This window comes from Saccostrea cucullata, unplaced genomic scaffold (genome assembly GCF_032062105.1).
Source record: "Saccostrea cucullata isolate Sc308-1 unplaced genomic scaffold, CSIRO_AGI_Scuc_v1 ctg399, whole genome shotgun sequence".
Taxonomy (NCBI): domain Eukaryota; kingdom Metazoa; phylum Mollusca; class Bivalvia; order Ostreida; family Ostreidae; genus Saccostrea; species Saccostrea cuccullata.
The window spans coordinates 123192-139932 of NW_026922407.1; the positions used below are offsets into that span (position 1 = coordinate 123192).

The window sequence follows — 16741 nt, forward strand, 5'->3', positions numbered from 1 at the left end:
CAAAATTGTGGGTCAGAGTACGAGGGATCCCCACTCGTCCAATTGCCATGTGATCACAAGATATGCAAAGGAACATGTTTCTCGTCAATGCGTCACGGTTCAAAGGAAATGAAGTGCCCCATGTCTAAGTGTGGAAAAGTTATTCCTTCAAATTTCAACGAGAATGAACACGCGGGGATTAAAAGGTATTCTTTTAGAAGGATTATTTGTGTTGAGCAATAAAGATTTTTAGATATGATTAAAAATTCCATAAATAGTGTTTCCAATCTTTGTATTTACATCTTGATACATGATATAAATAAAATAACATAATATGAAAATATTTTCATTTACAAACGTTTACCTTTATATAACACTACGGAAAGCAAGCGTTTTTATAACTGTGTAAATACAGGTATGGGGTCAAGAGGTCATAGATGTGTGTTTGGATAAACGTTCGACTTAATTTCTCTGTGACGTCATACAGGATCGATACGCGTTAAATGGATTACGTACATTCGTTGGTTTTGAAAAATTAACACTATTCACACGTTAAAAGTAACAATCGGACAAATATAAAGTATGAATGAGACACAAATGTAAATATAAGTAATAAGGTATCTTTTTTGAGTTTTATTGAGATGTAAAACGGGTTGGCAAATGATCAAATCTTCCATAAAGCCCTTAGGTCTTTATGGGATTTGATCACGTGACCAACCCCTTTTACATTTCAATAAAACTCAAAAAATGATACCTTATTTCTTAAATATTTACATTTGCAAATGTTTTCCCTTATATAACACTATTTGAACAAGACGTTTTTACATTTCCGTAAAACAAGTTGGTCATGTGACCATAAATTGATTGTTTAGTCACTAGCAATCTACGAAGTATGATGTTTGATAGTGACGTCATGATTAAGCAATCGACGATATAAACATTCCGTTGAGTTTTCAAAAAATAACGTTATTGGTTTCAACATTAAGTTAGTACGTTACTATTTGTCATAAATAGTCATAAATGAAAATATAGGTAAAAAGGTATCAGTTTTTTTTTTTAGTTTTTTGGGATGTAATACGGGTTGTTGGCACATGATCAAATCTTCCATAAAGCCCTTCGGTCTTTATGAGATTTGATCACGTGACCAACCCGTTTACATCCCAATAAAACTCAAAAAATGATACCATATTTCTTAAAAGAAACTTTTTTTATTAATTCCTGAAATTATATAAACATATCCTTATACATATACGTCCTATATGTAAGTTATATGTCTTAAGTCCTATTTGTAAGTTAAGGCAACGTAGAATGGTTTGTTTGTAATGAACTAAATAAAACTCATAAGCGCTGAACTTAATGCACAAAAAAAGTTAAACTTGTTTTCTTAAACAAACTTAATTGATACATGTACCTACGACATGCCCTAGCCAGTGCACATTATGATGTCACTGTCCTGTACTACAGTTTACTTATACTACATTGCGTCGAAGGCAGCATTACAGAATTTGCCCCAAGGTGACAAGAAAGCCCTGGAGTGTTATGTCGGCCTCTGCCTTCAGCTTCGGGCGACATAACACTCCAGAGTTTTTCTGTCACCGAGAGACAAATATTCTGGTATTGTTGTCCGAGAATTAAGTCATTTAATAACATTTTTAAACATTGAACCCAAATCGATCATCGAATATATTTATTGAAGATTATGTACAAATGTCAAATTACGTTTAGTATAATCTACAGAATGATTTCAGTATGCCGACACTTGTGTTGATGACTTTTGTTGTATCTACGGAATTTTTCTCCGCAATAAAGTAATCTAATTCCTCTGCATTCAAATTAACAAATCACAGACGTTGACCAGACTTTTTAATCTTTGCGTAACTGTTTACGTTTGCTGAGCCAATCTCCTATGCAGAGTTGTCGTTCGTTCCTCGCAGAACCTCTGTAATGGGCTCACGTCAAGATTTTTGACAAAACATATAAAAAGTAAAATTTGCAGGATTGTTTCAAATTAAATGAATAATTCTTGATTAATGTAGTTAATATCTATCTGAAAAGGCAGACATAAACATATAAACTGAATTATAATGAATTAAAACAAACGCACTATGTCTCGTGTTTATCACTATGATATACGAGAGCCAACAACAGAGGTGAATGTATGAGCCGATAGTAGAGAGTGTTGCTGAACAATATTATTGCCTCTGTGAATTTCGAGCCCGACGTACTTAATATGCAGAATGATGACACACGAGGGAACATAACTGTATTTGGAAGGGCAGTATAACTGTTTCCGGAGAAGTATTACTGTATCCGGTGTAACGGCTTAGAGTGTTTCCTGTAGAATCTTGACCTGGGGTTATTTTTCTACGTAGAAATTTGAACCCCTTATGTTCTATGTTCTACATAGAAAAATGACCCACAATTATGGCCTTGGGTCATTTTGTCCCGTAGAACAATAAATCTTGTCAATTTTTGAATCAAAAACATTCGTTTTGGTAGGAATATTCTTGTCAGGCGAATCCATGCCGGTAAACTTATGATATGAGGTGTTAATTTCTGAAAGTTTTTAAGCTTAAGGAAGGTTCATACCTTTTCGGATCTGGTTTTAATTTTACACACCAATTAAATTCTGATTACTAGTATCACTTGTCGATTGAAATAAAATATCTTTAGTTGATTGAAAATAACTGAGCAAGTATAAATTGTTTTTATTATGACATTGCATATACAAAGCATTTAATTAGTATACATTTTTTGAAAATTAACACTTTGTCCACAGGATCTATTTGTCATTTGGTACATACAGAGACAGAATAGCCTTTATAGACCCAAAGTTATTTCTTTTAAACAAACTAATTTGAGATTTATTTTTATCAATTTTAAGGCTAAATAATCTTTTGAATTTAATCTTTCTTTAAGTTTGCAAAGGATAAGTGAAAAAAAAAATTCCAAGAATGGATGTGTATAAGTTTTCAAAAGGCTGGTTTGTTAAATTTTATCTTTTCAACCATTACAAAGCATGTGTTTTGATAACTTCAGATATAACTCTTAATAGTTTTAAGGAAAATGGCCTATAAACAGTTCAGATTTTGAGAATTATAAAAAAATAAATATATTTTAAATTTTTTTTCTGAAAGACGTGGACAGATCCAATACAAATTTGTTAATGTTTTTCAATAGAGATTTCAAATATTCTACTAACACATGAATCAATACAAGAACATGCTCTCTGTACAAGCAATTTCTAAAACAAGTTTAAAAAATTGACAAACAACTTCATGAAAAAACAATATCAACTGTCTCGTTTAAAGTCATCATTTCTATGATAGATACAATGACCTTGTCAGCAAATACAATTTATCACTGATTCAAATGCTGACTGACATTTTTCATACTAATTGTTAGTCCATTATTCATACACTGAGTTGACATCGGGTTTTCCCGTTATATCCCATTCATGGCAAGAGGGCACACGGCGGGTGTGATTGATCAACAGGGAATGCTCACTCCTCCATGGCACCTGATCCCACCTCTGATGTTCTGGAGGTCCGTGTTTCCTCTGCTCCTGTTGTGTATTGTTTTGTGCACTTTTGATCTAGAATACTGTTCTTTATCTCCATATTTTTCATTTATTTTCATAAGTTTAAACATAAATATGATAATAATAATAATAATAATAATAATAATAATAATAATAATAATAATAATAATAATAATAATAATAATGATGATGATAATAATGCTTTATTTAGAGAAGGTTATCCGATAAGTACAAGGTACTATTCTTCCCTGGGGCCTTCTTATTTCAAACAACATATTACATAAAATAATACAATCAAAGATAAAACATGTAGAGTTCGTTAATGCATGAATAATTAAATGTAATGTACAGCTAAAAGAGATATTGATTAAAAATAAAGAAGTCAATATTAATTGTTCATGAGACATTGTCTTAAACAATAGCAATAATCAAACGTCTTGTACAAAAGACATATTCAAACAGTTATTTACAGTTATTTACAGACGTTGGCTAATTATAATTTTTGCTACATTTCGTCTAAAAATACGTAAGGTTGATGATAATTTTACATGTAATGGTAGGTTATTCCATAAATTTTCACCTGAATATTGAATAGAATTCGTAAATAAAATTGTTCGATGTTTCGTAAACGAAGATTATAATTAAATTCTGAACGTAAGGAATAGGAATCATGGGTATGAAAAACAAAAAGGTCCTGGAGATATACGGGGCTCATACCATAAAAAGTTTTTTACAATAAAATACACTTATGTAGTGTGACTAATTCAAATACATTTAGCCATCCCAGTTTTTCAAACAATGGTTTTGATGGTTCGTCGGGTGCTGCATCAAGAATAATTCTAGTAGCCCGTTTCTGAAGTTTATGAATTCTTTCAATGCTAGTCTTAGATGCATTGCCCCAAATAGTAAGACAAAAGGCAAAATGTATGCATTATAATAAAGTTTTCTGGTATTTAATAGAAGAAATTTCTTAATTTTACGAATTGTAAATAACTTGTATGTTAAGGATTTACAAACTGAATCTAGAAAATAAGTATAATGAAGATTTTGATCTATATTGACACCTAAGAGTTTTCCAACATTAACATTTTCAAGTTTTTCTCCAGAAATTTCTGTGTTAAGTTCTGGAATATCTAACTTTGACCTCTTTTGTTGTGTACACATAAGCATAGATTTTGATTTGGTCTTGTTCAGAATCATTTGGTTCTGTAAACACCAGTTTTCAATTTTGCATAAATCATAATTCAAAAGTGTTTCAATATTATGCATCATCTGCAAACATATCAATACATGTATTACAGTGATTGACACATAAGGGAAGGTCATTTATATATATACAATGAACATACATGTAGCAGTGGACCTAAAATAGATCCCTGGGGCACCCCTGCTGTGATAAGTAAGATATCAGAGGAACATGCACCAATTTTAACACTTTGGGTTCTTTCATTTAATTGTAAGTGAATCAAAGTTATATTGCCTCAATTTCCCAATTAAGAGATAATGGCTGACTAAATCAAATGCTTTACTGAAATCTAGAAATGCTATGCCAGTGAGATTCCCGTGGTCCATTGCATGCAACCAGCTGTCAGTAAGTTTGGTTAGTACCATTTGGCAAGAATGGAATTCCCTAAAACCACTCTGTGAGTTTGTAATGAGGTCAAAAGCTTTGGTGAATTCACGTACTTGATTAGCAACATGTTTTTCAAAAATTTTTGATAAAGTCGGTAAAATTGATATTGGTTTGTAATTACTTGGATCATTTTTATCGCCCTTTTTTATATATAGGGGTGACTTTAGCTTGTTTCAGCTGCAAAGGAAAGATGCCATTAGTAATACTAGTATTAATTAGATGAGTTATAGGCTTAGAAATTATATGGGCAGAAAGTCTTAAGAGGCGGAGACCAATGAAATCTATACCTGCCGATTTATTAATGTCTTGTCTAATAGGAAGTAAGCTAAATACATTTTCAGCACTAAGTTTTGATTTTCTGAATTCTTTTAATTTATCTGGTTTAAAGTTACGTTTCGGTAATATAGTTAATAAATTGCTAGAAATCTTTATGAAGTGTTCATTAAAAACATTGATAATACCTTAACGTTAAGTTCTTATCCTTTGTCTTTGATTTATGAGTAGGAAAAAATATTTTGGTTTTGAGGATAAATGGATCACATAGCTCCAGAGTTCTTCAGGATTAGAGCTCTCCTCAATTTCTGATAAGTAAATTTAGCATTATTAATGGAAAGCGTAACTTTATCCCTCCAATGTCGAAAATTTTCAAAGTCTTTGTGTTGATAATAGTAATCTCGTAATTGTCTAGCATCGTTTATTTCTATTGTTAACCATTAATCACTCAGTTTTAACACGTTTAGTCTTTACTTTAGCGTGTCTATTTAGAATAGTATGAAACATATTGTAGAAGTTTGTTAATTTAAGATATCGTTAGGATTGTGCAAGTTAGAAAAGGCATCATAATAACCACTTTTTAAATCGGAAAGAAATTTTTCTTCATTTTAATTCTTAAGGTCGCGGTATTGAATTTCAGTGTGTTTCCCCTTACGCTGCATGCTGTTAGATCTGCGTGTTGCACAAACAGGGTAATGGTCAGACATAGCTATTGGTGATACTTGGATTTCACAGATGAGGTCAGGTTGGGTAGAGTAGAAATGATCAATAAGGGTAGATGAGGTGTTAGTAATCCTAGAAGGTGTGGTAATTAATTGAGTTAGTCCAAATTCTTCTAGTGCAGATGTCCAGGATAAAGGGGGGATCAATATTGAAGTCACCTGTAAGTATGATTTCTTGGTCATCACAGCAGAAGGCAATGTTAATCTCCCTAGCTAGGTCCTCCACACAGCAGGCGGATGCAGATGGTGGGCGATATGCAGAACAATAGAGGATAGGTTTTGTGTTTTTTAAATTGATTTCTAACCATATTGTCTCTATGTTACTAATTTCTAAACCTGTCGACGCTTAAAGGATAGATTATTTGAGACGTAAATAACTATTCCACCACCTGCTTTATTTTGTCGATCTTTTCTTTCAAATACATACATGTAACCATCTATATTCAAATCTGCGTCACTAATTTGTTCATTTAAAAAAGATTCACAAAACCCCAATACATCTATAGATCGTTCATTTTGTAAAATTAATTTCAGTTCGTCTAATTTTGGTAGAAGATGACACACATTAAAATTTCCGAAAAGCAAACTTTTTTTAACTAGACCAAAACCAGAATTTGTCGGGACACATTTATTAGAGATGTTTATTGCTTTGGTAGAATTTAGACTTTCAGGGCTAGGGCTTTTGTTTATCTCCTGTTTAGAATTAGATTTTTGCTTAGTTTTGAGATAATGTATATTTTTGGCAGATGAGTATTCTATTTCAGAATTTTTAAAGATACATTTACATGATTTTTTGTTACATTCTGAACATAAAGTTTCGAGAGGTAAAAAGTAATTTTGCAGACTTAATGAAATAATCTCTGTATATTCGGCCAGACATTCGTTGCCCCTATTTTAATATGGACAGATTTTTTGTTTGTGGCCTGCAGGTTCCCCAAACTGCCAGCAATCTACTTTGGTCCCATGTCTACAATTCCGGGATGAATGGCTTTGTTATCCACAGAAATAGCAGCACGTATATTTCATCGATGCGGAAGGATCAGATCCTTGATGTTGCTTCAGAATTGGGACATACTTATTGTATAGTTTCAACAGAGAGGTAGTTCCTTGGTCCGATAAATGTATACCGTCCTTCCAGTATAAAGGGGAATTCCAGGCTTTTAAAATTTGACTTGGTTTGAGTACTGTCGCACCATACTCTTCGCATACAAAACGGATAGCTTCATTCACATCAATGATCAATACATCTTTTCGAGGCATGACTTCACAAATGAAAACAGTAATATTTGAATTCCTCTCTTTCAGATCCAATATTATTTCGGAAAAGTCATTTTCTATTTCTTCCATTTTACGTTTATTTGAAGCATCATTTCCTCCAGCCTGAATTATGACATTTTCTAGAGAAGACACATCGTATTGCTACAATTTCTTACGAATATAAGAAATGCTAGCTCCTCTGTTGGTATTCACACTAACATTTGAACTTAACCCACGGGTTTTAATTCGTTGCAGAATTGAACTTCCGATCAAGAGTGTAGTTTTCTGCTGGTTGCTAGATGTGGAATTACGTTGTTTCTGGACGAATCTGTTTCCTAGTCTCTGGTGCACAGGTTGTTGTGGTTCTGTGTTTGTAGAGCTTTCTTTCATAGATACTTCTGGTATAACTTCATTACACTGTACATGTCTAGAAGTGACATTTATAGATGCCTTTGGCAGATCATTTGTACAATTGCCTTTATGTTTGAGGACTGTACAGGTTGTCTGAGTACTTGAACTTGCTAGACGTTTATTTGAATTTTTACTCAGATCTTTTTTTAACCAGTCGATTTCCTGCGTTACGCGATGAACAATTGATGAAAGTTCCTCTACACGTAAAGCAAATATTAATACCAAGTATTATATTTTAGACTCCCATAATAGGAAAAAATAAAACAAATAAAAAGGGGATAGGTGGGGTCCAGCCCCCAAGTGCCCGTGCCTTATGAGAATCTAGATCTATATAGTTAAAAGTATGTATTTTAAAGCAGAATAATTACAGATAGATATAAGCTAAAATGTAAGAGCTAACGGAATTGAATTCATATAGTGATATACAGTTGCTTTTCTTACTTCTATGTTTTTTTTTGGGGGGGGGGGGGGGGGGGGGGTGGGTGGGGGGGGGGGAGTTAAACATTTTCAAAATAAAATTTAAATGGTTTACAGTGCTCATTTCGGGGGCCTCCATGTAAGTCAATTGTTATCAGAAACATATCATACAAAACTCTTTAAATGAGAAAAAACATCCAAAATATAGTCATTAATTTATGCTCCTCAATAAATTTTTCATTGGGATTTTGCAAGCCCATAAAGCATCCATACCAGGTACAATGATTACGATGCAATTTTTGAATTCAAAATATGTTGAAAGGAGTAAAGTACATTCCTCCTCCTTTCATTTGAAAGTATGGAAAAAAATATCAGGAGAATCGTATTTAAGGTTTTATTTTATAAAAAAGAAAGGGGATTATTTCTATGGGGGTCATTTTTCAATGTTTGTTTAGTCGTAGAATTACTGGTCTGGAATGGTTTTCTACGGTCGAAAAATGACCCCACTTGTCGTAGAATATTGATTTTTGTACGTAGAAAAATGACCCCAGGTCAAATTACTAAGGGATGACTTTTCGTCGCACACCGGGGTGATTCGGCAATTCTTTGTGGCAAATGGAAAAAAAAACTATATTTGTGATATAATTGGAAAACATCTTCAAAAATGTTATATAGGTATATTAGAAACATCAACAAAACAGCTTCGACGCAAAGGCATATCCGGTACTCAACTTTGTTTTTCAGAAACACGGTTAATTAGAAGCAGAAAATCACAAGGATTTCTGATATTGCTGCACAATATCTGATATTGCTGCACAATATCTGATATTGCTGCACAAAAAGTTTTAAGTCGAAACAGGATAACAATTTACTGTCCGGTGTAATTTTTCTGATATTTTTATCAATTGCGAAAGCCCATTGGATTTGTAAGGCACGTTTATAAATTTTTATATCGTTTCCGTAATATTTTTCTTCATTTATTAAAAATTATTTAGGGTGTGCCCTTGCAAAGGTGTTTTTTGTCGATGTATTTATACCGTGTATGGGAAAGATCAAAAACATCACAACATGACATCATAATGAGCAGTTGCTATATCATGCTGTTTGTACTAAGATGTACAAGAAAATACCGTATATACTCGCCTATAAGTCGGTATTTTGGGAGTTCTAAAACTCTATGTCCGACTTATAGGCGAGTCATAAGAAGACAGATATTTTTTTCTGGGAACTAAAAGGTAGCATCTAATTTGCATTTCTGACGATTATCAAAGAAATTGTCTGCATATAAAAGATAATTTATATTTTCTTAGATTATATATATAATGTGCAAGTATATACATTTTTTAATAATTTTATTTGCATTTTTAGTGACATTGCCTTTTTGTTTGATAATTAAAGATTACATATCAGTGTATTATTTGAAACCAAGTTAAAATATCAGTGGATTTACTTGAAATTGTCACCAGATACTGGCAAAAAAGTTGCACCGACTTATAAGCGGGTCAATAGCAAATCCCACCAAAATGACTTCAAAAATTACAACCGACTTATAGACGAGTATATACGTTAAGCTTGAACCTTCTCTGTGTAAAAATTACACAAATAATGCATTTTTCATATCAGCTCATTTGCATAGAAAGGCCTCTACCTAGCCTTTACTAACTTGCATGGAATACAAAATATTCATTCATAGGTCATATAGCATTTTCTGTATTTTTTCTATCAAACACAACTTTCATGATAAAATTGGTCCCAATCATCGCCGCTATGATATGGGTTTCAATGTTTTTTTTAAAATATTGAAACGCATATTAATTGGAAATCTCTTAGTGTTGTACTATTTCATTTTGTTATTTTAGAGGGAATATTAGATATTTTTATGATAAATATTTAAATTCTTATCAGGGAAAATATGAAGAAGTTTACTTCATACCAAGAAAGCTGTAACACATTTTACATGAAAGTTGTATCCCAGCTGTGTTTTGAAAATAACTCCCCTCCAGAGAAAGAAGTAATCAAGAAATTGTCAAGTCTTATAACCAGTGAATGTGTTCCGGAGGAAGAAAGAGTAGCGACATTGGGAAGAAGCGAATATACCAAGAAAAAAACATTGGCAACGAAAAGAATGTGTATCTTTGATACCACAACTGATATCACACCCGTTTTCAGGTCGTTCCTACTGCAACTGTTAATAAGAACAAAGTAAGTTTGAAGATTTGATTTGTTTTGTTTTGTTTTATTTTCATTGGAGAGTTGGAGGGGATAAATGTTACTTCATTTTAATATTCATGTTTATGTAAATTATTTTTTCTGAATACATGTATTGTTTGAAGAATTAAAAAAATTAACCTGGTAATTTGATTGCTTAATGCTTCGTAATTTCGATTTTTTTCCATTTCATTCCATTTGTACGGATTTAATTTTCGAATAAATAGTAAAGTATCAGTGCTGTTCAAATAATGAATTGTTCTGCTTAATTTCTATCGTTGTTCAGTTCTAGTGATGTTTATGAACACCTCGCTGAATTTTTCAAAAATGCATCTCAATGTGTGCAAAATGAAGAAGGTAAAGGGAAACATCTTCAGGAAATATGTATGCTTTTAATACAATGCATAGAGGTAAGTATATTTGAAATTTACATAAATAGGTATTATGTAAACAGCCTCTTTTTCATTACAGCAGATATTCTTGAAAATCTTGAAAAATCTATTATTTCCAATTAAGTTTCAAACAAATTCAAACACTAAACTAACTCAGTGGAAGAAGAATGGAAATAGCAAATAGCTTAAAAGCATATATCTTTTTTGTATTATAATATTTTTGTAACCTTTTATAGGACAATTTGCATGAGAAAATAACGAAGCAAAGCTGTAGAACATGGCAAGATGTTTATGCTATAGTAGCAAAAATGCTACACGAGACCAAAGAAAAAATGATCCAATGCGAAAAATGTCTTATTAATGATGTTTCAATCATGCAAGAAATTTCAAGTGCAAGATACGGATTACGAGTTGTGTCAAGATGTCTTTATGAAATCTATTTCGAAAGAAAAAAGAAGACTTCTAGTGCGAAAGAATTGCTTAGGGAAGCGTCAGACCTCTGCTGTTTAGAAAATAAGCATATCAGGTAGCTGCATCTCTTCTTTCTTCATAGCAATTGTACAACCTTTGTTTTTATACCTTATTTGGCTATCATATGTTTCATAAGCCTAGTCAATGCATAGGGTTAATAATTAAAGGTGTGATCGGTTGACAGCTTACTCCTCCTACTTGGTTCACCAACTTGGGGTGCATGTGTTAGTCTTATTCACAGATTTTAATTGTTTGTAGATTTAATAAATCATAAATATAATTTAAATTAATACTTGGCAAATAACGAATTATTTTTCAAGTCGTTTGGCTATGCATACATTGACAAACAGGTTGATGAAATCTGTCAAATCAATACCAAAATTTCAGATCAGCATCATATGATAGATATGTTGGAATTCAAGTTTAGCACAAACTTAGACTTTTTCAAACTTTAATCCTTTTGTCAAAGAAAGTGTTACAAAATGTCAACATAAAGATTGAAATAGTTATGAAAAGGGTTTCAACAAATCAACAAACAAAAGATTACATTCAATCATTTTGCAGTGAAAACATTTCATTTTTTGTACGTTAGATTTTTTTAATGTTAAAGAAGGGAAACATATATTTTTAGTGAAGGAAAAAAAATCTTTATTTTCTTTTAGTCAAGAAGACGTTTTTACTTTTTCTTTGAGGTGGAATGCCAAACCAACATTTTACATCAGAGATGTTTAAGAAATCCCATTTTAATTACGGTTTCAGCAAGAAAGTCGATATTAGCTCTTTTCAAATTAGTTTATAAAATTTTCTTATTTTTTTCGAACAGAATGAAAAAACATAATTTATTTTTAAAAAGATGCCTTACAGTTAAACATTTTCTGTATATAAATGAATCCTATAAATATCTATTAAATCATGCAAAGAAGAGACAAATAGAATTTATTTTTTTCCAAATGTTTATTATGAAAATTGTTAACAAGTGTTGAGAATATTTTTAAACCTGTAACAAAAATGTTCACAAAACCAGTCAAACCCAGGGGTAACATGTAAGTTAATAATTCAAAAAATTATAATGACATTGTCAAGTCTAAGAGATTTTTTTTATTTTTACTGATCGAAATTTATATGACCCGTACCAGAATTGTATAATAATTGGAAATATCTAACATTTTTGACGAATAGTAATTTGGTAGGTGAAATAGGGGATACAAAATACATTAACGTGACAATCAAACATATTTCTAAATTGTTATCGCAAATCTTGCTTGAAAGTGTAACCACTGCGGCCGAAATAGCATTGCCTTGAGTGATGTCACTATTGGATTTGACAATTGAACAATTCGATTCACGGATTGCATTCTATAAAACAAGCGTTTTAATTTGTTGATTAGGACCCGCCCACTCTCATGCAGTATCCTTTGCCTTTGTAAGTTGGAAAGCGTAAAACGGCCCTGTGATGGTCGAAAACCGATGCTGACTTTCTAAACATAATAATAAAGACTAACTATGAAATCACTTTATAGTATGTGATATATTCCTATTGCAGACTGTACATGTATATCGTTTGATAACAAACACTAATTTCATTTTATTCTACATGTAGTTCTGCCGAGTTTCTATTCATGGCATTTTCAATTTTCGGTGGTGCAAATTGAAAACGCGTGCGTGCGTAGAAAGCATATCCAGCTAATACCGGAGCACCCGTTGAAAAAAAAATATAAATTGAATTTCATATGTGGTAAAACATCGGATTTAATTAAAAGTTTACTGTTTTGATGTCACGAGTATTAAAAATACCATGTTTCAAATGTTTATGTGCTACTGCATACCTATTTTGATTGTCGTCATGGCAATATTTAAACTTGCGATCTGGAAAAAAACGAAATCCTTGTGCAGTGCACTTTTTACTGTAATTGCGAATATAATTTATATGTTCACTATAAAAAAATTAATATCACTTATATATACATGTACCAAAACTACGTACGTTTAATTTTATTGATCATGTTTATGTACTGAAGAAAAAACGGGGAAAACAGTCGTGTTTTAATTGCAAAAAATATGCCCCTGGTGACGTGAATCATTTTAAGGCCAGTCTTGGAACAGATATTATTTGAAGATCATTACAGGTTACCCACACTCACTATAGTTTAATAAGATATTGCATTGGGGGTCACCTGAATACTTCGCTCAGTAAAAGGGGACCTACCACTTGTTTTTTACAGCTGTTCTATCTTGGAAATATTCCATGAGAAAGTGGGCGGACTTATAAAAAAAGCACCAGTCAGATTCGTTGTTGCATTGTGTAGTTTGAATACAGCCGAAATGAATTTTTAAACTGTTAAATCCAGTTGTGTTGTCACCCAACGTAATGCTGAAAAAGTCAAAGTGTATACGTTTGAGCGAGAATTGCGATAATACATGAATGATGCAACAAATTATTTTATTACTTTTTTTGTTATTTGTCGCAATTGGTCCAAATATCTTAAATAAATATATCTTTAAACTTTGCAAATTCGTTTCAATTTTTTTTTTATAATTGTCAAAATTTTCTCCGTAGTTGTGACTAGTTTTGAGGAGTTTTAAACAATTTGTTTAAAGATATCCACAAATAATGTGTTTTGTTTATTAACTGTTATAGCTGCTGCAAATGCTAGACTGTAAAGGACCTCATTTGCATATGAACATTTTATTTTATTTTCTCTGAAAACATACAAAAATAATTCATAGTCGATAATTAAGAGCTATTATTGGTCTTCCAATGCTGAAACCGTTGTTTAAAAGGGATGGATTAAATTCTATTAAACCTTGGTGTGGCATTCCTCCTTAAATATAATGATCATGGCAAAATGTACGTCTTGTACGTTTACATTAATGGTAAATTTGGCTGGCTAAATTAGAAGATGTAAAATTTGCATGAGGAAACGGTTACACTGCCTCAAAGAGTTTTATTTTTCAGAAAAAAATACTTTCACTGTAATTTTTTGGCTCTAAAAATCTCTTATTATGTGTATCATTTTATAGATTTTTCCTGTTGAGAGATATTTATACATCATACGGCGTGGAAATGTACAATACTTTGTTAAAATCGGAGGAGGAGTGGATGTTCAGAGGACTAGATAAACCTGACCTGGTTAGTGATGAAATAAATTGGTCGATATATTTTATTGAAAAATAAACTAACACATGTAGCAGGATCAGTGCAATTCCTAAAAATTAACTATAGCTATATGCATTTATAATTTACTATAATATAAGATCAGCTTTTTTACTTTGTGACTCAAGAGCAGACGCTCTTACCACTGTGTTACACTGGCGATTAACATGTTTGCTGTTACATGTATGATAAAATTATTTTGCCTTTAACTTCCGTATCCATGATTTCAAATTTAGCTTTATGTTAATTTACTCTGTAATATTATCCATAATTGCATCTCATCCATATATTCTTAAAATAATAATAGTATTTTTAAATTAACAGACCATAGTCTTTTTATAGAAAAGTCTAAATTTGTCTTCCTAAGGTCGGTCTGTCTGGAAAAATGAATAATATGTGAAGCTTTTTGATATTGTTAATTCGAAATTGTTAATATCATGGCTCTATCTGGGAATAAAGGGTGAACCTTAAGGTCTTTTATCGTTCGATAACATCAAATACACAATAAGTTAAATTAAAAAGACTCTTCGGGTAGTACATATTCAAATTCAAAATTTGCAACACCAAAGTAAAATTAAAAGCTTGCTTATCCTAAAATATCAGATTAAATTGTTTTTCCTCAACGGTGTTATAAAAATAGATTTGAAAAAAAAAAATGTTTTTTGAGTAATGTAACTTCCGTCTATAATTATATATTTTGCAGGACATGAAATTTCCGGACTACTGTGCTATTCTAGGAGGGGAGTATACGGATACAAGAAATGTATTAATATCAAAAATGTCCAAGGAAAGAGTTGGTGCAGTAATTGTGGTATGGAGGTTCTGTTAAAAAAATACTAATAAGATTGATGATCGTGATAAAAAAACACCAGTTTTTGAAATAATGATTAATATACTAATTTATTGTTTAATATATATAATTTCTACTTCAAGGATCGACACAAAAGAAAATACTTCATGGTTGCATTAGCTCAAATGACTTACACATATCCAAAAGAGTTTATTTTTAAGGTATATATATATATATATATATATATATATATATATATATATATATATATATATATATATATATATATATATATATATAATATATTTATATATAAATATATTATATATATATATATATATATATATATATATATATATATATATATATATATATATATATATATATAGAAACTACAAAGAAATTCACTTTTACATGGATACCCACTTCCGCCCCAGACCTACGGAATCGGCTATCTAGGCAAGTCAAAAAACTTGCTTTCGATGCCGATGGAATTCTCGCGGCGCTGCCTTACACTACACGGTCAATGAGAATAGAAGTGAGATACAGTTATTTTGACATTAGTTTTTAACAGAGGATTGTTACCAATACATGTTGTAATGTAATTGATTATTTATAAAGCACAGTTTACAACAACTATTAAACTAACATAACTGCCTTAAGTGAAGAAATATTAATATAGAAAGCACAAAGAAATTCATTTTTACATGGATAACCACTTCCGCCCCAGCCCCGGTGTTGAATTCTCGACCTACGGAATCTGTCTCCTAGCAGTGCAGGAACAGCGTGCAAGACATGTATTGGTAACAATCCTCTGTTAAAAACTAATGTCAAAATAACTGTATCTCACGTCTATTCTCAATGACCGTGTAGTGTAGGGCAGCGCCGCGAGAATTCCATCGGCATCGAAAGCAAGTTTTTTGACTTGCCTAGATAGCCGAGCTGGAAGCACTGACATCAACGCTTGCTATGGTCTGTAAAAAGCCTTATCGAGCCTTTTAAAGTTTATAACACTTTTTCTACGATATCTTTTTACTTGTAAATATATTTATTTCCACAAATTTTCCTGATAATCCGACAAGACAATTTCTGGCTATTCGAAGCTCGTTTTTGCTCAAATTTTTGTATAAATTACTGAAACACAATTGAGTGAAACTGTCATTTATTCAAATAACAAATGACTAAGAATAAAATTTATAATACATATTACACAAAGTTATAAAACAATTAATTGACTGGGTTTGGTAAAACATACAGAACGAAATTTATGCAGAATTAAAATCTTACCAATGATATGTCCAAATAGTAGCTGGCTCCTACAATAAGGGCTCTTTAGGGGCCAAAATTTTAACCCGATATCTCGCAAAGTATTGAGAATGAAATGCATCAAAGAAGCATTTTTTTCGAAATAAGACGTAACAGCTATTGAGATCGCCAAAATGACGTCCCTTCCGGTCAAAACAGGGCGTAGTCTAAAGTTGCTTATTTTCACA

The 16741-nt window shown here is 31.7% G+C and overlaps 1 protein-coding gene and 1 long non-coding RNA gene across 2 annotated transcripts; both read left to right on the top strand.

Annotated features, from left to right (window-relative positions):
* Positions 1-11083, top strand: LOC134261746 (E3 ubiquitin-protein ligase RNF213-like). The gene is made up of 4 exons (XM_062744148.1): positions 1-185; positions 10139-10435; positions 10728-10798; positions 11070-11083. Exons 1-4 carry the CDS (start codon positions 88-90, stop codon positions 11081-11083), a joined length of 480 nt encoding a protein of 159 aa, XP_062600132.1. The 5' UTR covers positions 1-87.
* A 235-nt stretch (positions 11084-11318) lies between these two features.
* LOC134261741 (uncharacterized) lies at positions 11319-15200 on the top strand. Its single transcript, XR_009990878.1, has 3 exons — positions 11319-11359; positions 14326-14434; positions 15162-15200. It is a non-coding gene; the product is annotated as an uncharacterized LOC134261741 (long non-coding RNA).
* Positions 15201-16741: the final 1541 nt, after the last annotated feature.

What these genes read in the sequence shown, in the direction of transcription:
- LOC134261746 (XM_062744148.1), top strand. Translation starts at nt 88, where the DNA reads ATGCGTCACGGTTCAAAGGAAATGAAGTGCCCCATGTCTAAGTGTGGA. An exon ending in GAACACGCGGGGATTAAAAG is followed by an intron (nt 186 to 10,138) that starts GTATTCTTTTAG and finishes AATTCTTATCAG; the next exon opens with GGAAAATATGAAGAAGTTTA. An exon ending in CAACTGTTAATAAGAACAAA is followed by an intron (nt 10,436 to 10,727) that starts GTAAGTTTGAAG and finishes ATCGTTGTTCAG; the next exon opens with TTCTAGTGATGTTTATGAAC.